At 45.8% G+C, this 26,193-nt stretch overlaps 1 protein-coding gene across 1 annotated transcript in view; it reads left to right on the top strand.

The window, feature by feature from the left end:
• Positions 1 to 25,039, top strand: part of PPP2R2B (protein phosphatase 2 regulatory subunit Bbeta) — a 217,345-nt gene extending 192,306 nt beyond the window's left edge. Inside the window, exons 8-10 of the mRNA XM_079770208.1 lie at positions 15,033 to 15,202; positions 22,271 to 22,362; positions 24,448 to 25,039. Of these exons, the coding sequence (XP_079626334.1) occupies positions 15,033 to 15,202; positions 22,271 to 22,362; positions 24,448 to 24,727 (542 nt within the window). The 3' untranslated portion in view covers positions 24,728 to 25,039. The remainder of the gene's footprint in view (positions 1 to 15,032; positions 15,203 to 22,270; positions 22,363 to 24,447) is intronic.
• The last annotated feature ends 1,154 nt before the right edge of the window (positions 25,040 to 26,193 follow it).

The following is a 26,193-nucleotide window of genomic DNA, read 5'->3' as shown; positions in this document are numbered from 1 at the left end:
TTATTCTTCACCCTCACCTACAAACTTAACTGCCATGTCCTGGTTCCACGGGCCACTGGATCCCTTAATAAACCCACGGCTCATTCACTCAGATCTCTGATGGAATGTGTCCAAAGACATCAGCTGAGACGGCAGCTGCAGTGAATCTTAAAACCTCCAAGGTTTGGCACAGCTTCCAAATGGGGTTCAGTCTTGATTGGGGGCATAATTAACAGTGTTTATTGCAGGGGAGCTTGGTTAGGTGAAAAAGACAAGGCCCTTTATGAGAAGCCTTTGGCTGATGACAGGCTTATAAACACACCCAGACACCCACCCACCCCTCCTGGAGGAAAGCCAAAACAGAGACTTGTTGCAAGGAGTGGAATTCACTGAGCCTCTCCCCTTCCCCCTCCCCAACCCAGTGTCTACCCCATTCAAGCTCAGCGGCAATTAACAGCAGAGCAGGCAAGGCCCAAGCCACGGAGTGAAAACAGAATTCCCCCATCCTCATTTCCATTTTTGATTGATTTAACCAGTTTTGTCCATTAGTCATCCTGTTGACTCCAGTTGAGTGGATTTTTCTAAGAACTGGAAGCGTATTAATTTTAGAGACAAGTATCATTCATTAGCAGTTGACACCTCCCCAGGCCCTGCCCTCTCCCCACTAGGGGCCTTGGATGAGAAGGCCATGGAGGTTGAAACAGGCTCAGGCACATGGCTGCAGCCCCAGACACACGTGGTGTGGGAAAGGCTGGCCATGAGGTTATAGGTGGCTCTGGCTGCTCTGGGTGTGGGACGCATCAAGGCTGACTTGCCCGTCATTATCGTCCATGACAAGCCATCACTGGCAAAGCAGTCGTGGGCACGGGGTGAGCATCCTGAATTTGAGGTACACGAGAACCCCAGTCAAGGGAATACTGGAAGGAATTTTCCCCAGGGAGGGACATGGTCTGTCAGTGAGCGCTAGTGAGGGCTCTGTCCGGGGCAGGATGGGTCTTACGATAGCCTGTCCCTTCCCACCAGAGCTGACATAGAAAGTTCACCTCATCCTCTTTGTGTTAGTTTCCTATGCCTACTGTAACAAAGTACTGCAAACGTAGTGACTCTGAACAATATATGTGCATCATCTTATAGTTCTGCAGGCCAGAAGTCGGACGTGGGTCTCACCGGCGGAAATCAAGGTGTTGGCAGAGCCCTGCTCCTTCTGGAGAGGCTCTAGGGGAGAATCTGCCTTTTCCAGCTCCTAGGCTGCCCGCATTCCTTGGCTTAGGGCCTCTTTCTCCATCTGAGAGCCAGCAGCAGTGGGACAGGTCCTGCTCCCGCTGCATCTCTCTGACTCTCCTCCTCTACCCGCCTCTTTCCCTTTTGGGACCTTTGTGATCACACTGTGCCCACCCAGGTAATTCAGACTAATCTTTTTTTAAGGTCAGCTGATTAGCAACCTTAATTCCATCTACAGTCTTAATTCCCCTTTGCCATTAACAGTAACATATTCACGGGTCCTGAGCATCAGAACTCGGACATCCTTGAGTCATTGTTCTGCCTATCATACCCTTCATGTGTCGCCACGTAGGACTAGGTGCCCTCCATCAGAGCACCTGATAGTATAGGTTGAAATGATCTGTTTCCATTCCTGTCTCTTGTGCTAAATGATTCTTCCATTGTGGCTAAAGCTCTTTATTCTCCCCTTCTGCATTTAGCATAATGAGGTGCCAAATAAATGCATGTGGAGCAGCAATGGTCATACACTCTGACAAGTTTGCGCCTTGTGGTTCTCTTCACACAATGAAAAGGCTCACACTAAAGAGTGGTTGACCCTGTCCTTTCACTCTTTTCTAGCTTTGGGAATGCCTGGCATTTGTAGGCAAAGAAAAGGGAAGAGGAGTCCATGAGAGTATGATAATCAACCCATGTCTGTTCGTTTATTTAACCGATGTTTATGGTTGGGGCCATGTGCCAGGCGCTATTGCAGACACTGAGAAGATGGTATCTCCTGCCCTCAGGGCAGTCGATCCAAGTAGATGGAGACAGACATCAAACACATAGGCAAATCAGTAGTGCGAGATTTGGTGGAAAATATTTATGGAGAAGCAGAAGAGGCAAATGCAGAGGCTCTGAGTCTGGACTGTGCTTGGCAGGGGGCGGGGCGCGGCAGGCAGAAGGAAGACCAGTTTGGGTGTCTATAAGGAGAAGGAGCAGCTGAGGGGCAATGGAAGGTCTCCACACTGAGGACAGGCACCTTGCATAACCCCAGAGCCCCATTCCCATTGCACACCATGCAAAGGACTCAGGAGTTAGGCAGCATGACAGCCCTGTGGGCCAAGGTAAGGAAGTTGGCCTTTCTTGGACTTAGGAAGGGAAAATCTAGGAGGGCTTTGTGTAAAGGAGTAATGTGGTTATACCTGTACATATATCACACAGATTATGTAAAGAGTGAAACATCAGGAGGAAGAGTGCCTGCCGGGAAAAGAGAAGGCTACCCAAGTGGCCCAGGTCAGAGGTGATAGTGGCTTAGACTAATATTGGGCCAGTTTGGGCAAAGCTTTGAGTGTAAAGTTAACAGGACACCAGGTGTGGAAGGTGAGGTCAGGGAAGGTGTCCAGGAAGACTCCCAGCTTTCTGACCTGAGCATGTGCCAAGGATGAAGGGCACTGAATGAGCAAAGACTAGGGGAGGGGCAGTTTGGGGAGGAAACTCACAAATTCCGTGGACTCAAAGACTCAGGGTGTGCGTGTGTGGCTGTGGGGGTGTGTGTATGTGTGTGTGTGTAAGCATAAAATGGTTACATTGATACCTTTGGCTATTTAGCATGTCACCATTTACAGAGCCCCTTCTCATCCATTATCTTAATTGATCTTCACAAAGCCCTATGCGTTCAGAGTATTTCTTCCTTTTTGCAGCTTGAGGAAATCAAGGTCCAGAAAAGATAGGTCTGGCACACTGACAAAGACTGTGGGTTTATCTTGGTTTACTTCATATAATGAATAGGAGCACCTTCAGTGCCGCACTAGAAGATAGAGAAGGGCAGGGGGACTGTCGCGTGTGTAATTGACCCATGTCTAAGTATGCCGGCTAATGCGAGCCCCTGTGCAGTTCATATAATTCTATTGTGACAGCTCGGTAGGTGGCCCCAAGAACTGAGCTGTGAGGTCTGCTGTCCACTCCCGCAGCTCCCCGCCCCATCAGTGCGGGTCCCTTTATCTGCCGAGTTACTCAAAGCACCTGCTGGCCTCCCGTCCTCACCAGGCGCAGCCCGGGGGCAGCGGAGGGCAGGAGAGTGCACCCCCGCGATGCTCATAATGGTACTTGCTTTTATCATCTTTTATATATTGAACCTGAACATAAGGATTTAAATAGAATTTGTCTCATGGACGGGGATCCTTCATCCTGGGGTCGATGACCGGAAATGTTGGTGTCATTTGAAAATCTCTACAATGTCATGAAATTGTCGTGGAAGAGTTAGTTACATGTGAGAAAATGGGATCATCAAGCTTAGAGAAATGGTGAGATCAAAGAAAGCAAGGAATCGGTCAATGCACGTGAACAAGGTGTCGTAAGCACAATGGGCAGGCAGACGTAGAAGATGCAGTTACTGCCTTGGTAGGGGCCGCGGGGCCGGAGCTGGGCTTGCATCCTCGCTCTGCCCCTTCCTGGCCTGTGGCGAGGGCACATGCCCTCGGAGCCTCATTGCTCCATCTGTAAAAGAAGCACGTTGTGAGGGTGGAATGCATATCACAGAGGGAGTCTGTCCGACACAGTGCCTGGCAGAGGGGAGGCTGCTACTCCATCCACTCCAACCGGTTCCTGGGGCTCCACGCATGCACGTCCCAGGAGCACTCAGGGCAGGCCTGACTGTCGGTGGGTTTGGAGCCGGCGCTGGGAACACGGGCAGCGCACCGGAGCCACGCGAAGACAACAGGCAGTGACCAGTCCCCGCCAGGGCCCCTCTCCCAGCGGTGCTCAGCCTGTGCAAGACGGACCCTCCTCCTCGGCCTCGGCCCCCTCACCTTCCTCTGCACGATTCCTGTCAGCAGGGAGCTCGCCTCTCTCCCTTCCCCGTGTGTGCCTCTCGCCGCAGTGATTGTTGGACAGCCCAGAAAACCAGGACACCCTGGGAGCGCAGCCCTGGCCTCTGCGGCACCATGACAACCAGCTTCCCAGCAATTACCCCTAATAACAGCCACACACAGGCCTCCTCCACCTGGCAGGCTCCCCGGGGAGGTGAGCCTCTCTTGGCGCAGCTGCAGCAGCTTCCTGCTGGGAACAGAGAGAAAGAGGAGAGAGAAAGGGAGACACGAAGTGCCTAACCTGTGGTGCGCAGAGTGGGCCTGGGGCACTGCCCTTAAGCCCCCGGAGCCTACTGGCTGCAGGAAGGTGTCATTCCACAGAAGGAGCAGAACGCCCCATGCCTTTGCCACTCGCCCGCCTTACAGAGAGCCGGGTATAATGGAGTGAAAGACCGAATGTGAGGGCTTGTCACGCTGGGCCTCGCTGCTGCCAGATTTCTTCATTAGGCTCCTGTCGAGACACCCACTGCCACTCATCATCGGGTGCAGCCTGCAGCCGCCTCCCGCCCTGCGCCTGCGGAGAGGGCGTGCGCAGAGGCCTCTTCCATCAGTCTCTCTCCAGAACGACAGTTCTCAGAAACGCCGGCCCCACTGGGCTAATAAAGGGTTATTCCGCACCCAGGAAGGACAACAGGCCCCCAATTAATAAACTTGTCTGTGGGTGTTCACCCAAATCCAGCCTTCAGATTGACAGGGATGCCCTCCGCCAACACACAGGTTCCCGCCTCGCGGCTCTTTAGACCCCAGATTCCAGCTGAAGCGTCGTCAGGAGAAAGGTCTCACCCCAGAGCTAAGGGGCCTGGAGGATGCTGGCCTCACTTTCGGAGCATTGCGGGGGGGGGGGGGGGGGGGGGTTCCCATCTCACCAAGCCTCTGTTTCCCCAGCTGTGAAACAGATCATTCTTCCCCGAACCGGGCCTGCAGGCACCACGTGCTGCTGTGATCACCAGCCCTGCCGTTCTGTGTGGCCCGTTCCCTGGACTAGGATTGCTTAGCGCCTTGTAAATGCTGAGTAATGCATATATTTTATAACAGGGAGACATGGGGAGGGTGGTCAAATGAACCAGTAAGAGGAAGAAAAGGATGCCGTGGGCTGAGGTGGTCAAAGAAGGCTCCCTGGAGACGGCGAGCTCTGAGGTTGAAGGGGAGTCAGAGAAACGGGGGAGCAGCGGCAGGTGGTATTCTGGACTGAATGTTTGCATTTCCCTAAATCCATGCGTTGAAATCCTAACCTGCAATGTGATGGTGTTAGGAGGTGGGGCCTCTGGGGGTGATTAGGTCAGAGGATAGAACGCTCTGAGTGGGATTAGTGCCCTTATAGAAGAGACCCAGGGAGCTCTCATCCTCTCCACCAGCTGGGCACACGAGAAAGTGGCCATCTGCCACTTTTTTTTCACTTAGCACAATACCCTCTAGGTCCACCCATGTGGTCACAAATGGCAAAGTAAGATCTATTGTATACATGTACCACATCTTCTTTATTCACTCTTCCATCAGTGGGCACTTAGGTTGCTTCCATATATTGTCTATTGTAAATAATGCTTCAGTGAACATATGGGGGGCATCTATTGTTTCGAATTAGTGTTTTGTCTCCTTCTAATAAGTACTCAGAAGTGGAATTGCTGGGTCATGTGGTAGTTTTATTTTCAGTTTTTCTGAGGAACCTCCACACTGTTTCTCATAGTGGCTGCACCAATCAGCATTTTCACCAACAGTGCACCAAGGTTCCCTTTTCTCTACATCCTGGCCAACATTTGTTTGTGGATTTATTGGTGATAACCATTCTGAAGATGTGAGGTGATATCTCATTGTGGTTTTAATTTTCATTTCTATGATAATCGGTGATGTCGAGCATCTTTTCATATGTCTCTTGGCCACCTGTATGTCCTCTTTGGAGAAGTGTCCATTCAGGTCATCCACCCATTTTTAAATTGGATTGTTTTGTGTGTGGGGGGGGGGGTGTTTTTGGTGTTGAGTTGTATGAGTTCCTTATAAATTTTATATATTAACCTCTTATCAGATGTATCATTGGCAGATATCTTCTCCTATTCAATAGGTTGTCTTTCCATTTTGTTGATCGTTCCTTTTGCTGTGCAAAAACATTTTAGTTTGATGTAGTACCATTTGTTTATTTTTTTGTTGTTTCCCTTGCCCAAGGAGACATTCACACAAAAATATTACTAAGAGTGATGTCAAAGACTCAAAGGTTTTGAGTCTTACATTTAAGACTTTAATCCATTTAAGTTTATTCTTGTATATGGTGTACTAAAATGGTCTAGTTTCATTTCTTTGCATATATCTGTCCAGTTTTCCCAGCACCATTTATTGAAGAGAATGTCTTTACCCCATTTTATTTTCTTACATCCTTCCTCATAGATTAATTGACCATATAGGTGTGGGTTTATTTCTGGGGTCTCTATTCTGTTCCATTCATCGATATGTCTGTCTTTTATGCCAGTACCATGCTGTTTTGATTACTGTGGCCTTGTAATATAGTTTGATGTCAGGTAACGTGATTCCTCTAACATTGTTTTGGTTTTTTTTTCTCAAGATTGCTTTGGCCCTTTGCAATGAGGTTGGTACATTTTCAAATGATTGAACAAAAATCAAAAGAAGAATACTGTTTTGTGACATGAAATTTAAATTTCAGTGTCCATAAACAGAGCCTTATTGAAATACACGCTCATCTGTTTACATATTGTCTGTGCTGCTTACAAAGGCAGAGTTGAGTTGTTGCAGCAAGGACCAAATGACCCCCAAAGCCTAAAAAAATTACTATCTGGCTTTTTTCAAGAGAAGTTTGCTGACCTCTGATCTATCCAGAGCTTATTGATCATGAGGTTCAGCATCTTCTTAAGCCTTACCTGGTCACCCCAGCCCAGACCATCTAGTCATTTTTCTACCCAGGGAATTTTTGGTCCTTTTTTTCTGTCTAAAAAAAAAAAAAAAAAAGTTTTTGACTTACTATTTTTTATCTTTGAATGATTATTTAAGAGGCTATATTTATGAAGTATAATGTATGTATTTTGAAAATAGTTGCACAAAAGTCAGGGACCAACGTAATCTCGTTTAACTGCTCATTCTCCATGATGCTATGCATTGTGTTGCTACAGTGTTCACTGCTGACAATTATCTGCAGAATTAAGGAGGACTGTATGAAAAGCAGATAGCAAAGGTTCAGCAATGAAGCACCACTGTTTCCCAATTCAGAACCCTCCGAGTTTGATATGATCTGAGTTCCCAGTCTCCAGCCCATGTATGGAGACAATGTCATTGGGCCCATGGTAGTACCGTAGCCACTAATTAAATCTTAAACTTCTTCTCTCACTGTCCTCAGCTGGATGGAGGCCAGCATTATCTATCCGTGGGAGTTCTTCCTCTCTGTGGGAAAATCCTTGGCCGTTTCTCTCATTGGGCAAAACTGTTGGCTGTGTCTTCTGTAGAGTAAAAATTACCGGCTGCATCTCAATTGCCGAGCCTTTTCTCTCCAGGGGCAAAACCGTTGCCTGCACATCTCTGAAGGAGAATTGCCATCTGCCTCGCTCTGAGGGGAAATTGCCAGTTGAGTCCCCATGATGGGGAAGTAGCCGACCATGTCTCCAAACAAAAAAGCGTGGCCCCTTCTCCGTAGTAGAAACATCAGTGGAAGTGAGCAACTTAAAACCCTGTGCGGGGTTCCTTTTTCATCAAGAACAAACCTTCCCCTCCCCCGGCCTCGTTTCCTGTGCTCTCCCTCTCATCTGCCTGAGTCGTCAAAGGCAGGGTGGTGGTGACATTGTCCAGCACCAAATGAAAGACACGTGGACCAAGAAATTCTTCAAGTGGTAGTCCAGAGACAAGCTATTGTGTGTCTGTGCCACAGCCCAGTTCGGAGACCTAGAAATCGGTAGCTCTTAAGATCCGGCCCCACCTCAGGCTCTGGGACTTGTTTCACACCAAGTTTGCCTTAACCACCACCCACCTGTGCATGGCCGCTGCCTCCCCTGTTATTCTGGGTGCAGGCGCAATGCTAAGTGCCTGGCATGGAAGAGCTCATCTGTCCCACCACCACCCAAAAGGTAGGACCTCCTCCGACAGGCAAGGAAAAGGAAGCTTGGAAGGAGTCAAGCCACATGTCCAAGGCTTCATAGCTTATAAGCAACAAAGTCGGAGTTCAACCAGGCGTTCCCAGCTTAGAGCCGGCTGTCCTCTTAGCCATTGTACCTTAGGCCAGTGGTCGGCAAACCGCGGTTCTGTTGACTAATGAGTTTGCCGACCACTGCCTTAGGCTGTGGAGTGGGTGAGGCCGTCGGGATCAGCTGTGTGGCCTTGGGTCCCCTCCTGACTCTTCATCGCAGGCATGAGTTTCTGTGCAGTGTCCAGTGCGAGGTTGAGAAGGGAGCCTCCCCCAGCAACAGCCTTCCCTATGGGTTCCCTCCATCCTCTCTTCTCCTGTCCCACAACCCAATGACAGGCACACTGCATGTTTCCTGTCTGTTTTTCTTCCCTCCCCCACCCCCCATTGTAATGTAGTTTTAGCTTTAGGTTTCTCTGAAGTCAGCAGTTTTCTTCCTGACACTTCCTTTCTCTTATTTGTGATTTCCACTCTTTCCCAGGACTCTGGGACCTTATTCATTCCAGCAGTCATCGGAGCTCTCTCCGGTGCATAGCCCGCGCCAGCACCCTGAAGGATAACATCAAACACAACATACTTTCAGTTCTCTGGAGTCGTATTCAGATTTGCACGTTATAACACAAAACACTGTCTGCTCGGGACACTTAATGCGGTATTCCCCCTCATCCTTGGTTTTGCTTTCCATGGTTTCGGTTACCCACACTCAACTACAGCCCTAAAATATTAAATGGAAAATCCCAGAAATCAACAATTCATATGTTTTGAATTGTGCACCATTCTGAGTAGCGAGATGAAATTTTGTGCCGACCCACCCCATCCAGGATGTGAATCATCCCTTTGTCGAGCATATCCATGCGGTATGTACAGTATCATATGATATTTTAAGAGCAAGACCATATTCACATAACTTTAATTGCAGAATGTTGTCCTATTTTATTATTGTTGTTAATCTCTGACTTTACTGTAGTTATGTATGTAGAGGGGAAAACCATAGTATATACAGGGTTTGGTTCTACTCATGCTTTTAGGCATCCACTGGGGGTCTAGGAACAAATCCCCGCAGCTAAGGGGGGCTACTGTATAGCCTGTGGGATTTCAAAGGAAGTATCAGTTGCTTTGGACTAGAGCATTGTAACCCAAAGTGTGTTCTAAGCAACAATATACTAGAGAAACAATGGGCTGCAAGTGATTTTCCCCAAAATATGGCATAGTGGGGAGGGAGGAGGTGTGACCCAATAAGACTTGAAATCAGGATTAAAGCCAGGGGCGGCCATTCCCCCCAGGGAACATCTGGCAATGTCTGCAGTCACTTGGGGTTATCACAAGTGGGGACTGCGGATTTATTGGGTAGAGGCCAGGGATATTGCTAAACACCCTCTAACGCCCCCAACAGCAAAGAGTTACTTGGCCCAAAGTTCAACAGTGCATAGGTTGAGAAACCTGAAGTAAAGAATGTTAGTTTTTACCTGTGGGACTTCTCAGCACCTTTAATAAGCGAACTGCATTCTCAAAATTGGCTAGGAGTTTCCCAAGTTCGCTGGCCTCAGAATCTGGAATGCCCGACATATCAAAAAACAATGACGGGGTGGGCATGCTGCTGATGTCCCTTTGGGAAGGCTCCCCTACAGTGGCAGGGATCAGTGGAGGGAAATGGAAAGACAAGACTAGTGGAATTTCACAGATCTCATCATCTAAGAGCTGGAAAGGACCTGGTTGGCAATCCTGCCTCTTTCACATTACAGACAAGGAAACAGGCCCAGGCGCTAGCCAGTTGCCCAGTCATTCTAATGAAAGGCAGTAGGACAGAAGTTAAAAAAGCCCAGAGGTTAAGAGCATAGGAAGCAGACCAAGTTCAAGTCCTGGCTTTGCCTCCCACTAGCTATAAAACCTCTGTGCCTGAGTTGACTGATTTGTGGAAAAGGGAAATCATCATATCTATGACTATTGAATGAGTTACTACATGTAAGACACGTAGCATAAGTGCTCAACAAATAGATAGTATTGTTAAGAGTGGCTAATTTGTGTCCAGCCTGGATTCCAAGCCAGCATCCTTAACTCCCAGTCTGATGTTCTTTCCAGTATCCCATGATGGACACAGGAGGCGGTGAGGAGGAGCTGAGGCACAAAAGTGGGAGAGCACCAGGTCTATCTAGAACATGAGGGAGCCCAGTTTAACGAAACTGTCTGAGCAGAGAGATGATATTGACAACGCAAGGAAGGCCTGGTTGTGGTGGCAGCATCACAGACAGACTGATGGTCCCTCGAAACCCATTTCTACTCCTCTTTAACTGTGTGATCCTGGGCACCCTCTTCTGGTCTATCTCATCTATAAGTAAGGACAGTAAGCATACATTCCTCATAAGCTTGAGCATTAAATGGGATAATGTATGCTAAGTATGAGGACCAAGAAATGGGGCAGATGTCATTGTTTTTATGACTGTTATTATTGGGGTTTCCAAGATACATGTTCCCTTGTGGTGAATCTGACACCAGTTTTGATTTGTCTCAAGATCTGTCACTCAAGCAGTAGATGCTTTTGTACCACACGTTCAGTAACTTACATGGAACACACAGTGATGTTCCATTTGCATTCCTCTTGCTGGTCCCCCAGCACCTTTGCTAGTATTCCCCTCTGTTAATGCAGTAAAATCTCTCTTATTCATATCTGTAACGAAATGTGTAGAATTGTTTAGCATTTGTCTTTTCCTCTGGCCTGTGAGCACCATGTGGGTCGGACTGGATCTGTCTTGTTCCTTGTGACCTTGGCATTTAGTACAGGGCTTGGCATGCATCCATCCAACAAATACTTTTTATTTGTATGTTCTAGGTAATATACTAAGTGTGGTGCATGTGTGTGCATGCACATAAAATACACTGAAATAGCCCACAAATGATTGCTCAGCCTGAATTAGTAAAAACCCTGAATTACAGATGACTTCCTATGGAAGGCATTTTTCCCACACTTTTCAAGGGCCTAAACAGAAACAAATTTGAGCTGAATAAAGCATTGCTTAGATGGGTTCTTTTCAGGGCCTGTTTAATTATTAGATAGTTATTATTTTCACTTAAAATGAAAATGGCTGTCCATATTCATTCATTAAACATATATTTACGAGCACCTCCTATGTTCCAGGGAATACAGCAGGACAAAATAGACCAAAAACATAACAAAAACCTGCCCTTGTAGAGCTTGCATCCTTTAGGGGAGACAACTAAGTGAAATAAATCAAGTGTTGGTGTACATAAACTGAGGCAGAGGGACAGAGAAAGTACTGCTTACAGGCCACAGGGATTAGAGCTGGGAGGTGAGAGATGGCCTGGAGGCTGGGCTTCTTCTATGATAAGGGTCTTCACAGGGCATGCAAAGTCCTGGGGTTCCCACCTTATGCTTGCCACTGGTGTTGAATGGCTCACACCATGACTGCTTGTTGTAGAAACCATGCTCCTTGGGTGTTTTAAATGGACTTTGTATAAAAGGGGAAGTATAGATCTAGTCATTAGAAGTTGTTCCACTTTACAATTCCATGGTTCTATGTAGATTCTAACCTGGAACCGTCCTTTAGCTCCTAAAACAAGGTCTAATTGATGGAACAAGGCAGATTTCCATCATGATTAAGAACAAAGACTTTGAAGTCAGACCATGATTCAAAAGGCAGATCTAGCTGTGTATCCTTGGGCAGCTTACAAAACCTCTCTGTGCCTTAGTTTTCCATATCTATAAAATAAGGAATCATCAATCCTACTTCATAGTATTGTTATAAGGATTAAATGAGCTAAAGCATGTAAAATACAGGGCCTAGAATATACTACGCTTCCCATAGACAGTAATTATTAGCACTATTAAATGTTACTGAACGAATGAATAGAATTCATGAAGTTGATATTAAACCTTGGATAGGCATAGATGTGTCATGAAATGCAAAGTGCTGTGATGCTATGTTATCTATATCCTGTCCTCTGTCCCACATACATAATTAGTGATGAGTTGATTAAAGAATTGTCTTTTTATTTCACCTCCATATTCTGGGGATATCATTTTGAGGCTTTCTAATGTTGCTACATTGGGCCCCAATATACCAGACGTTTGAAGAACAGATTCCTTATAAACAGTCCACAGTCCCAGATTCTCAAGCTTCCCAATAAATGAAATATGATTGGCCAGTACAGAAGAGTGCAAGCTAATGTTGATAAAAATATCAACTTTACTGAAAACCTACCATGTGCCAAGCATATGTGTCAGGCCACATACAACTCCTTTCTGCAGCTGGGAAAACTGAAGCTCGGGGTAGTAAAGAAAAAGTCAACCACTGGTAAGTTACAGAGGCAGGGACAGACAGACGGACTCCAGAGCAGTTTAAGCCCTTCCCACCTACTGCCTCAAGCTGTCCCTTCACTACATCAGGTGACCAAGCCTCAAGGCTCCCACTCCCCTCTGTTAAGATGTGTGAGTGTTTTGCATGGGGTGTGATTGTTGTTTCTGTCTCCAGTCCTAATGAGATTGCCTTATATGGAAACTGATGTGAAAATGTAGTTCTCAACGATGAGGGTACCAGTCAGAATCCAGGGAGGGGCCTTCCTTAATGCTTGATATAAATATAATGTCAGACTATAATAAGCTCCTGCTTTTCTGTTTCAAGGGTTTTTTGTGTTTTTTATCTCAAGTTCAATTCTGATTGATCAATTGTTTTGTTGTTCTCTTAAATGGTGCTGGGAAAAGAAGTATTTTTTGGTTTGGCTGGTGGGTTGATTTAGCAAGGCTTGAAAGAGAGCTCGATATTCTTAGGTTTTCTATCTGGAATTTGATGGTACTGTGATTGCATTGAGCAGGCAGGAAAGAGGAAGCTTTGGAGGACAAGTTAACTCAGTAACCTGCAGGCTGCTGTTTGTATCACAATTTTAGGCTGAACCAAACACTTATTAAATAGGCCCGTGGTTGGCAAACTGCGGCTCTTTGGCCCCTTGAGTGTGGCTCTTCCACAAAATACCATGGCCTGGGCGAGTCTATTTTGAAGAAGTGGCGTTAGAAGAAGTTTAAATTTAAAAAATTTGCTCAAAAGAAATTTCAATCGTTGTACTGTTGATATTTGGCTCTGTTGACTAATGAGTTTGCCGACCACTGAAATAGGCCATACTCAGTCGCCATTATTGGGGGTCCAAAATAATTAAATATTGGCAAAGATGTGTAGCTTGACATCATATATGCTAAGCACTCAGAAGGCAAAGAATTCATTAATTTAGCTGGCTTTGGTTCCAATCAAGCAACAAATATTTATTGAACATTTGTGTGTAAAACTGTCATACAAAGACAAGAAAAACCAAAATCCTGCCTTTAAGTTCACATCCTAGTTGTGGTAAGACAAACCTCTGGATTATTAAATATTAAGGTGAGAGTCCCTGAGCACATGCTAGATGAATGAGCCAGACCCAGGATGATGGGGCTTCAGAGAAAGATCATTTGGGGCTAAAATAATATGTAAAAAATTAGGCATTTGAATCAGTAAGGAAGGAATGATCAAGCAGAGCTTAGAAATGGGATAACAAGATACATTCAATTTGAACCAGAGAAGTTCAAAATCAAGGTAAAAGACAAGGTAATGCAGCTTACAACAGGCTCAATAGCAAACTGTAGAGCTGTCTTTATTCCTGTAAGTGGAAATTAGCTGAAGCAATAAAGACATGGTAAGTGCCTGGCTGGGTATCGGAGGAAACAAATAACATACAGGGTGGGGCAAAAGTAGGTCTCAGTTTATTCTTGTTTTTTTGTGTAGGTTGTTTTTTGTTTTTTTTAAATCTCACCCCAGGACATGCTTGGAAAGAGAGAAACATTGATCGCTTGCCTTCCATGCGTGCCCTGACCCAAACCCACAACCTTTCAGTGCACGGGATAATGCTCAACCAACTGAAGCCACTCCAGGCAGGCTATTCTTATTTATTTGTTTATTTATTCATTCATTATTGTATTTTTCATACAAACAACTGTAAACCTACTTTTGCCCCACCCTGTATACAAAGGACATTGTAGCCACAGTTTAGTAACTTGCCCAAGGTCACACACTAGTAAATGACAGCAAAGTCCCATTATTAAACACCACAATCCAGGAAATATAAAAAAAACATATGTCTATACAAAAACTTGTACATGAATGTTCATAATAGCCAAAAGGTAAAAACAACCCAAATGTCTATAAACGAATGAACTGGTAAAGAGAATGTGGTATGTCCATACAGTGGAATATTATTCAGCTGTTAATAGGATTGAAGTACTGATGCATGCTATAGCCTGGCTGACCCTTGAAAACATGATGCTAAATAAAATAAATTAGACACAAAGGACCACACATTCTATGGTTCCATTTATAGGTAATTTCATAGAACCAGAAAATAGATCACTGGTGGACTAGGGCTATAGGGGTGGGGATGGGGAGTAACTGCTAATGGGTATGGAGTTTTTTTTGAGGGGGTAAAGGAAAATGTTCTAAATTTAGATTGGGGTGATGGTTTCGTGATTATGCAGAAAACCACTGAACTGTAATCTTTAGAGTAAATTTTATGGTATACAAATTATATCTTGATAAGGCAGTAAAAAATTTTGTATTTAATTTAAGCATCTAAGCTCTCTCCAGGTTTTGGTATGTACAGTGGCACCAGAAACAAGGGGAAATGTGAAACAGAGTTAGGTGCAGAGACCTGGAGCTCGGAAATGGTCAAAGCCAGATGAATGGCCCCCATGCCAGTCCTCCCATCAGAAGGAAAATACAGAAACCAGTGACAGCTTTTTCTGCTGCCAAGGAGCTGACAGTTCTGTTATCAACGGACTCTAACATGTTGGTAAGAATGTGCTAAATTCGTCTTCTTTTGCTTTTGTTCTGAAGTTTTTGAGGAGCCGGAAGATCCAAGCAACAGGTCGTTTTTCTCTGAAATTATCTCTTCAATTTCGGATGTGAAGTTCAGCCACAGTGGGAGGTACATCATGACCAGGGACTATCTGACCGTTAAAGTCTGGGATCTCAACATGGAAAACCGCCCCATCGAGACTTACCAGGTACAGACCACCCTCCACCCATGCGAGTATCACACACTTCCTTTGTGGGCTTCGAGTCAGCCTCTGCCCACAAAGGCCTATCACAACACAGAAAAATTAAAATGGTATATCCCATGGGAACCACAGGATTTAAGAGGAGGTGCATACGGAGGGGCTAGAACTTAATCCTTATCTACTGAGCACTTACTGGGTGGTGGATACCATTGATTCAGATGTGGTCCTGCTCTCCTGACAGTCTGGGAGAGAAATGAGATGACAAACAGGGAACTGAGTGTGCGGTGATGAGAGAGATGATACTGAGTGCCAGGGGAGCTCATGCAGGGAGGCCCACCTGGTGAGAGAGGCTTTCCTGGAATCAAGAGAAACATGGTGTGTTCAGAAAGGAGCTCTCTACATCTGGAATATGGAACACAGGAGCAGAAAGAAGAGCTTGGATGCATAGGCTCTGGTCAAGTAGATTAGGTTATTTTGTCTTTAGTCTGGGTCCAATGGAGAGCCATTAAAAAGTCTTACACAGGAAATGCCACTGGGAATTTTGTTTTTACCATGTGTTTCATAGTGCAACTTGCCAAACAGATTGAAGGAATTTAGGGAGGAGGCAATGGTGGCATGCGGGAGGATGGAGAGTCTGTGAGGTTTGCTATTGGGTGTGGAGGGAAGAGGAATCAGGAAGACTGTGCGGTGGTTTGTAGACTTACTGACAAAAGGACAAAGGAGAAGGTATTGTTTAGAATGGTTGGCTGTTGTTTTTTAAAGAGGAAGACTAGACTTTGAGGTAGAAAGGATTTGCAGAAGCTAATTACAGGCAAGAGCACAATGGAAGCAAAAGTGAAGAGGCAGGAATAAACTAGTCTTATTTTAAAGATTTCTTGGGTTAGATAAAAAGAAGTGGGGAAATTCTAGACAGAGAAGTTTGGTTTACATATTTCTTCTTGAGATATAATGTACATGCCATAATATTCACCCTTTCATAGTGTACAGAGGGGTTCGGTCTGTGCCCAAAGTTGTGGGACTAACATTTTAAAATAAATATTCTGGTTGTGCTGGGGAGGAGACAGAGAGAATAGGTATGAAATTACTGTAATATTCTGGCAAGGGGTGTTAGTAGCTTAGATGACAGTATTAGCGATGGAGGTGGCCAGAGTCTTGGTATACTAGCATATCCAAGGTAAAACCAGTAGGATGGGATGTAAGAGAAAAAGAAGTACCCAGGATCATCACTAGTGTGTGACCTTTATGCTGAGCAACGTGCAATTGCCATTTTATTTGGATGGGAAGTCAAGAGTTTGGCTTTGGACATTTTTAATTGGCTCAACATCCAGAAATAGCAAGTAGGCAGCTCAGTATGAGTCTGGATATATCTCGCCTAGAGAAAAACATTGGACACTCATGAGGGTATGTAAAGCCCTAGGAAATGCATATAATTAGAGAAAAGAAGAGGTTGGGTAGAGAAAGTCGATTCGGCAAGAGAGCTTGGGAAGAAGTGGCCAGGCAGATAGGAGGAAAACAGAGGAATATCCTAGAAGCCAAGTGCAGAAACGGTCCCAAGGAGGAGGGAATCATCAACTGCTGTTGCTGAATCAAGTAAGGACGGAGACTTGACCCTTGGACTTAGTGATGTAGAGATTCTCGGGAACCTCCGTGAAAGAGGTGTAGGCGGGTGATGAATGAATGTCTGATTGGAGTGGGTTCAGGACAGACTCTGAATAGAGGACGTGGACATAGTGAATACAGATAACTCAAGAAATTTTATTCTGAAGGGGAACAGAAACATGGGATACAGGCTTAAAGAAGTTTTATGCCAATGGAGCGGGAGACAGCTAAAGGAACAAAGTCCTTGAGGGAAGAGAGGCCATTGCAGAATTGGCCTTAGAGGGGAAGATGGTCAATTCATCTATCAAAGAAAGAAGAGTGCAGTAGGCTTGCAAATTATGTGATGGGACTATAGACAGTTTCTTATTATGTTGATTTTCTCAGTAAAATAAGTTCATCGGCCGAGTGAGGATGAAGAAAAAGTGTGAAGTGCTCATGAAAGAGAGTGAATTGAATAGGGAAATGGAGGGTTCTACTTGAGGTTTATATTATTGGCTTTAAGTGAGGCTACCTCACTTAGGATTGTGTGTTCCTTCCCAACCACATTCACCTGCTTGTTACAGGTACGGCAGGAAATTAGATTTAACTAGTGATGGGGTTTTTGCCAAAATGAGTACAGTGGAAAGAGAGAGAAAAGTGGATTTGTTGAAGGTATATAGTAAGAGAATGGTTATGATGATGAACCACTGAATCAAAGGCAGGTAAGGAGGAAAATAGATCAAATCAGGAAGTAGCAATACTTGTTAAAGGGATACAGTTATAGGAATGACCAAGGAAGCAAAATTCATTGAAAATGATGAGGCCGAGAGACCAGAATATTTGTATTGTCACTAAAGGATGATGGCAGGAATAGTGATAAAAGAGGGAGAGGGGCTCAAGGAACTTTTGGGGACTGTAAAAAGGATGGGTATCAGGGAATTGAGTTTGCTGACATGGCTTCAAGGAGCTGAGGAGTCTAGGCAGTAACAACTGTCTGGAGCACCAACGAGCCCACCCTGTCCCAGGAGAGCAAAAGTCCTGCCACCACGTGAGCAGCCTGAGGAAAAGTTCAGAGAGGAGGTTGAGGACGCCCAGGACTTTAATGGCTGACTGAGTTCCAGAGGGTGCTGTAAACAGGTATGGGGGGCAGAATTCAAGACCACGTATGGAGTTGAGATAGTTTTGTTTACCCCTGTGGTTCAAAGAGCGTCCCCTTGTATATTGGGGATCTTATTGTCCCCCAAAGCATACCCCAGACTTAAAGGTCCAACGCCACAGCACCTGCCCCAAGCTCTCACTCACAGTCCTCCATCTTCAGTCCATAGGTGTCCTCTTCCGGCTGCACAGACAAACCATCTAGTGTTTCAAACTTGAACACAAAAAAAGAGAAGGCAGTGGGAACTGGAACCTGAGTATGGGTGGTATTGACCGAGCCTTGATTAGAGAGAAGTAGATTCAGGTGACACAGTGGTGAGAGCAATTAGTACTTTCATTTTAGGGAAAGGCTTTTAGAGCACAGCTAGCTAGCAGTGACATGGAATAATTAGCATTTTAAGATCATGGTTTTCAATCCATGTTTAGCTAGCGGTAGACTTGGAGATCTACTTTGTAGAGCACTAAGAAATAGGTATTTTAGCACAGGTGTTAAAATGAAATATCACTACATTTATATACTATATCAAAGATGGTAAATAAATGATTAAGTGAGAATCTAGAACACTGTTGAAAAAAGAGTGTGAGGCCTGCTCCAATGGGAAAGAATCCCATAATCAATTACTAAGGCTTGCCCTGAGCTGTAGACTTAAATATGATGAACTATTTTTAGGGTTTCCTATAGAAGAAGGAATGGCAACTTGTGGGCCAAATCCAGCCCTGTCTCTGTTTATGTAAATAAAGTTTTATTGAAACACAGCCACACCCAATCATATTGTCTATGGCCACTTTCATGCTACAATGGCAAAGTTGAGTGGTTGTGACAGAGGCCATGTGGCCCACAAAACCTAAAGTATTTACTGTCTGACCCTTTACTGGAAAAATGTGTCAATCCTGAAATATAAGAATAAACCAATAGAGTCTGCGCTTGGTAGGCCTCATGAGCAGACCATTAACTACCAACATCAGACTTCCACAAGTACATAATTGAGAACCACTGGGTTGTAAGACTCACTGTCAAAAAGGTCAAACACAATCTAATAGGAACACAGAAACAAAATATTTGAAACATGAAGAGAAGCATCGAATAAGATGAGTTTTATCTCTTGCTCTGTTTTCTAAGTGTTTCTCATGTATGTATCTTACCTTATTCTTGCCTCTCATGGAGAAAGATGCATCTTGTTTGCCTAAGATTTTTAACAACAGAACATAAATGCAACGTACCTTCACAGTAGCTCTTCTTTTCCTTCAGATGCCTTCATTTGGGGGTGGGCAGGAACTTCTCAGAATGTCAGTGCTGGGGAGGAGAAAATACTAGTACTAGTTCAGACAAGGTTTTCCCCTGAATTCTTCCTGACTTTTATCCTTCAGGAATTACTTATGGATAGTCACAGGGAAGTAAAGGACAGCATAGGAAATACAGTCAGGAATCCTATATAATAAAAGCCTAATATGCTAAGTGTCCAGTTGGCCGTTCAACCAATCAAAGCATAATATGCTAATGATATGCTAAGGTTGCTGAACTGCTCACTATGACATGCACTGACCACCAGGGGGCAGATGTTCCAACTGGTAGGTTAGCTTGCTGCTGGGGTCCGGCAGATCGGGACTGAGCAAGATGGGCCGGACATGCCCTGAAGCCCTCCCCTGGTCCCTCCCCAGCCCCAATCATGCACCGGTGGGGTCCCTTGGCCTGGCCTGCACCCTCTTGCAATCTGGGATCCCTTGGAGAGCTGGTTTCAGCCCGACGGCAGAATGACCGGTAGCTATGATGCGCACTGACCACCACGGGGCAGATGCTCAATGCAGGATCTGCCCCCTGGAGGTCAGTGCTTTTTCACAGGGGGAGCACCACTCAGCCAGAATCCAGGCTCGCGGCAGTGGCGGGAGCCTCTCCCGCCTCCACAGCAGTCAGACATCCCCCAAGGGCTCCCGGACTGCGAGGGGGTGCAGGCCAGGCTGAGGGACCTCCCTGCCCCCCTCCCAGTGCATGAATTTCATGCACTGGGCCTCTAGTATTGTAATAACTATGGATGGTGTCAAATGAGTATTAGACTTATTGGGGTGATCACTTAATAAGGATAGAAATGTCTAATCACTATGTTGTACACCTAAAACTAATATAATATTGCATGTCAACTGTAATGGAAAAATAAATTTAAAAAATGATTTATGGAGTTCTTGGTGGTGTAGTTCCTACTAATGGGCCCATACTTCCAAAGCACACACATTCTGACACTTATTACTCACCTGTGGTGTTTCTATAAGCAAATTTCATCAAGGAGAGGACAGCCTGGGTCAGGCCTGAAAAGACATACCACTGCCCTATTTCTAAACCTTACTGCTCTATCCCCTCCCTACCTATCAAAATCCTAATTATTTTAAAGACAATAATTGATACTTCTCCTACCAAAAGAAGAAACTTGGATGATCATAGTGAAGCAAAAGAATATTCTATCCCCTTCTTATAACTTTACGATTTCTTTTTGGATGATCATAGTGAAGCAAAAGAATATTCTATCCCCTTCTTATAACTTTACGATTTCTTTAACCACTGTGGGACTCTGCGAAGTGCTGCATTATACAAACCTGCTTAACCAAGGGTTTGCAAAACTTATTTCCCTTTCTTAGAATACTACTCACATCTGTGCCTTGCCTTAAAAGTGCTCCATACCAGATAAGAGGAAGCAGGAGAGGGAGAGAAGAAAGGATCTGTTTTGCTCATCTTTTCCCTCCAACAGGAGAGCTGGAGCATCGGAATCAGAGATTTGGCTCCTATTGCCCCCGGGATTCACTCCCAGCCCAACTCCTCTCCCTTTCCCCCATGCATTACACACAGCCCAGAAGCAAGTCAGTGATAAGGGCCAGAATCAACACTTTCTAGAAACGAGACCAATGTTGAGTCCCTTAACTCCACCATCACCTTCTTCATTGAAAGTAGTCTGTGGTGCTTTGAGGGAATGGGGAGAACAGTCAAGACATGGGGTAAACAGAAGTATGGCCCAGAAGCCAATCCTGTCTGCCACTCATTGTTATAAATAAAGTTTTACTGGAACACTCCCCTGCTCATTTGTTTATGTATTGCCTGTAGCTGCTTTTGCATTATAGGGGCAGAGCTGAATGGTTGCAACAGAGGCCATATGGCCCTTTATATTATAAAAAGTTACCAACCCCTGGTCAATACCCAGAATCAGCCCTCTTTTGCCCTCAGATGCTCTTCTGGTTTTTTGCTCAAAAATTCTTAACAATCACTCAAGATTTTCACCCCTACAAACAGAAATGGCCTCCTGAGCCACTTCCAATATGCCCAAACGGTGGCAGACAGGAAGAGAATGAGTTAATTTGCAGCAGAGATACCAAGTGCAGAACACAAGCCTCATTCTTGCATCCCCCTTCCCCACCCACAGCCCTGAAGCAGACACCCTGGCAAGGCCCAGAACCTTGGGGGAACAACAGAGCCATGGTGGAGGAAATTGATTTGCAGTTAGCAGTACAATGTCCAATGACTCAGAGAGCTTGTAAATACCCAAAACGTGTAAGGCCACATGGGATGAATCTTACCTCAGTCTTTTGTCCAGTACTCCGCACACAGCTGAGCCCGGGGTCAGCATCCCGCAGGACTCGGGAGAGGCGAGGGGCCCAGGCTGCAAGACAAGGGAGAATGAACCATCACTCTAAATATAAACACAGTGACACATGCTTTTCACACCATCCCTCTACCTTCACCCGGGTCTGTCTCCCCCTTGGCCTCGTCTCAGGTCATTATCGCGGCTTCTGTGTGGGACTGAGACCCCATGTAAGGTGAGGCTAATGAGGCAGAACAAGTGGGGGAGGCAGATTGCTAGAGTAGAGAGTGGGTGCCCTGGAACCCGAATACAGGGGTTCAGTTCCCATCCTGTCATGTTCTTTCCTGTGTGATCTTGGACACACGATGTCATACCCTGCACTTCATGCTCCATTAAAATGAAGCGAACGATAGTGCCTACATCCTGAGGTGAGACTTTATGGATAAAGCACCTGGCTAATAACAAGTAACATACTGTGTACGCCTGTTATTATCATCACCACTCCTTACTACTAGGCTTAGAGAAAAGGACTCCACTTACTGGGCCCTGTTGGGTGCCACTGCCCACCTACCAAGCTAGTTTGGTCCATCTGACCACATAAGCAGCCCATCCTAATGCCCCACAGCCGGAAAGGGCCGCACCTGGTTTCAGACGCGGACCACCTGGATCGAGGCGCGTTTACACCAAAAGAATTAACAGCCCACACCCACACAGGAGGTATTCACAGAAATCATCCTTTTTTAAAATAATTGACTCTGTTGCTGTATTTCTTCCTCAGGTTCATGACTACCTCCGCAGCAAATTGTGCTCCCTCTACGAAAACGACTGCATTTTTGATAAATTCGAGTGCGTGTGGAATGGGTCAGACAGGTAAGAAAGGCTCAGTGACCGGAGCCTCCCAAAGGCGGGCCCTCTCCCGGCGGAGGCCTGGGTGGTTTATTTTCCACGGATGTCAATGTCGGGTCCCAAGGCCTGGCAGGGATGCCTTGTGTGGGTCACCGGATGCCCCTGGGGTCAGGCCTGGGATGAAGGGAAGGACGTAGTGAGACCCTTGACTCTGCTTTCAGGACCAGCGCAGGTGACCCTTTGACATCAACAAGAAAATATGATCTTTTACACACAAGATCCCCGCCCCCAGAGCCAGGCCAGCGTGCCAAAATGGAGAGCACTAATGATCCTCCCTCGGATCCCAGCACGAATGGTTCCCGTGACTGCAAACTTTCTAGATGGAAAATTACTTCTTGAAGCTGCTAGTGTAGACTTGGCCAAAGGCCCCGGCGGCTCATTAGCTGAATACTAGCCGGTCCCATTTATCACATTCCCTCTATGTGATTTATTACTGTTTTAAGGCCTTTGATTTCAACAATGCTTCATATTACCTCCCAATAGTTCATTTTTAGTTTGACAAATACAGATGAATCTCCGAGTTCCAGGAGAACTTGGCACAGGCTCCCAGGAGCTGTCCCTGGAGAAGTCGGCACCAGCACTACAGTATTGCCTAGAACAGTGGTCGGCAAACCGCGGCTCGCGAGCCACATGCGGCTCTGTGACCCCTTGAGTGTGGCTCTTCCACAAAATACCACGTACCCTAATTAAGTTAATAACAATGTACCTACCTATATAGTTTAAGTTTTAAAAATTTGGCTCTCAAAAGAAATGTCAATCGTTGTGCTGTTGATATTTGGCTCTGTTGTCTAATGAGTTTGCCGACCACTGGCCTAGAAGCACAGACACCGGTGGTGCCAAAGCACTCGGAGAGCCGCGCCTTTAGTGAGCGTGAGCTGTCTCTGTCCCTGGTTCAGCCTTCTTAGCCAGTGAGCCAGAGCGCCCTCCACGCAGCCTGGAAGAAATCACCCTATGGCAGAGGACCCAAGTCAGACCATCCAGCTGGTATAGGACGGAGGCCGGGGAGGAGAGCACAAAGCAATTGTGATATATGAACCAAAGCTCCTACAGGGGAGAGAAGCGAGCCAACCCCGTTATCTTATTATTTATTTATATATAATGTATTTGTTTATTAATTGTACATGTTATTTGTGTATTTGTTCTCATTGCTCTCATTCCCCCTCTATCTTAGCCTAGATCCAAAAACTACGCTTATTAAGCACCGACTGTGTACCAGGCACCTTCACATACATCATGTTATTTAATCCTGACCATGGATTAAATAGCAGGATGCTATTTATGTCATTTAACATAAACAACATAAAAATGTTAGAAAATGGGACTTCGCCACTTTCTGGGCCCTGTTTGGTGCCACTGTCCACCCATGCGAGCTTGTTCGACCCGTCTAGCCCAGTGGTCGGCAAACCGCGGCTCGCGAGCCACATGCGGCTCTTTGGCCCCTTGAGTGTTCTAACGCCACTTCTTCAAAATAGACTCACCCAGGCCGAAAACCGACTTCTGCGCATGGGCCACGAAGTTTCAATCGCACTGCACGTGCGCGCCCGCACGTGGCATTTTGTGGAAGAGCCACACTCAAGGGGACAAAGAGCCGCATGTGGCTCGCGAGCCGCGGTTTGCCGACCACTGGTCTAGCCACACAAGCAGCTCCCCGGCCAGCCTAACGTCCCACAGCTGGGAAGGGCCTTAGAGGTCAGCTTTAAATATGCACAGGGCTTCATGGTTTTCAAAGTGCTCCTGCTTTCCTCACCTTCTCCAGCCTCACAGTCCTGAGCCCCAGAACAGAAAGGAATCTAGGGAACAGAAGTAACTAACAAGGAAGGTTATCACCATCCTTATTTCCGCGTCCAGGGCTTGTTGCTCTTAGGGACTGCAAAGGACACCAGCAGTCGCACTGTAGGACCTGTCTGGGTGTTTGTTTTTAATAACAGGCATGGTGCTGTCGGCAGGCCACAGAGCGGTGGTGCTTGCTTTAGACAGGCACCACAGGGGGGTGTGACTGCCCTTTCTCCACAGCTCTCAGTGGCTCCCTGTTTCCTCTCTGCCTTGCAGTGTCATCATGACCGGCTCCTACAACAACTTCTTCAGGATGTTTGACCGAAACACCAAGCGTGATGTCACCCTGGAGGCCTCGAGGGAGAACAGCAAACCCCGGGCTATCCTGAAACCGCGAAAAGTGTGCGTGGGGGGCAAGCGGAGAAAAGACGAGATCAGCGTCGACAGCCTGGACTTTAGCAAAAAGATCTTGCATACAGCTTGGCATCCTTCAGAAAATATTATAGCAGTGGCGGCTACAAATAACCTATATATATTCCAGGACAAGGTTAACTAGGAGGACAAGTTATTATTACTTAATAATCTCACATACTGAATACTAGTCAAACACGTTTTTAAATGTTTCTTTGGGTCTTCATTTGATGCATTGACTTTCATTTCCCTACACAGAAAACAACTGGGATAGAATCCAAAGGAGTCCAACTTTCCCATATCCCCAGTTCTAAGACACTTTTGTCCAACCCAATAGGTCCCGGACACTTCTGTTTAGAATTGAGAGCTGCCAGCTAACAGTAATTCTTCCATAGTTGACCTGAATTTCTGATGCTTTTCTTTGCCCAGTTTCCTCTGGTGGGTCCAGTGTTTTGTTGCTAGGTGTCTGCTGAGATAAAATGAGGTTGTCTGTAGTATTTAAAGTGAAAAGGGATACGTTTTTTTTTTTAATTAAACAATTCCCTTTGATTGAAAATTTCAACAAAAAAATAAACACCGTTTACTCTACTCTTTAGAGAAATGCTCGTTTTGTGAAGAAAAAAGAAAAAAGAAAAAAACTAGTCAGCATCTCCTGCCCCAACAGCACTTTTTTTTTTTTTTTTTTTTTTTGCCATTTTCTTTAACAGTTTCATTGGAGCCAGAGATTTATCTCGTGAGGCTGTGAAGGGGATGCCGAATGAGAAGGGGAGGGCCACATCAACACTGCTATAGTCTCTCCTTTGTGAGCGCCATAGAAAGGGCCTGAGAATCTGGCTGGGAAGCGCCGCGCGTGCTGCGGGAGACAGAGAGAGTGCTTCCCCACAGCGCTTCTCAGGGCGGGCTTGGCCAGGCCGGGCCAGATCCCACCGGCCGCTCTGTTACTCTGGCTTTTTGTCGTTTTAAATGGCTCCATATAATCCTCTACTTGCACGTTCCCTGGCTTTTTCTCTTCACCCTTTTCCAGCTTACTTAGTCCATTGACTTCTAAAGGCCGGGTCCTGGTTGTTTATTAGCTGGCGTCCTACATCAGTGGTTCTCAACCTTCCCAATGCCGCCACCCTTTAATACAGTTCCTCATGTTGTGGTGACCCCCAACCATAAAATTATTTTCGTTGCTACTTCATCACTGTAATTTTGCTACTGTTATGAATCATAATGTAAATATCTGTGTTTTCCGATGGTCTTAGGTGACCCTGCTAGCGGTTCTCAACCTGTGGGTCATGACCCACAGGTTGAGAACTGCTGCTGTAGAGCCTAAGACCATCAGAAAACACAGATATTTACATTACGATGCATTAACAGTAGCAAAATTACAGTGATGAAGTAGCAATGAAAATAATTTTATGGTTGGGGTCACCACAACATGAGGAACTGTGTTAAAGGGTGGCGGCATTAGGAAGGTTGAGAACCACTGTTCTACATGAAGCTGGAGGCTGCGGGGACCAGCCCTGGCTCCCTGAGCAAGGCTGGCCTGTCCTTTCCGGGTGTGTCTCCTGAGCAGGCCCCCTCCCGTCTTCCTGGGTTTGGTAACCAAAAGGAACAACCCATCCA

The sequence above is a fragment of the Cnephaeus nilssonii genome, assembly GCF_951640355.1.
Source record: "Cnephaeus nilssonii genome assembly, chromosome: 5".
Taxonomy (NCBI): domain Eukaryota; kingdom Metazoa; phylum Chordata; class Mammalia; order Chiroptera; family Vespertilionidae; genus Cnephaeus; species Cnephaeus nilssonii.
This window is presented reverse-complemented; position numbering and strand designations above follow the sequence as displayed.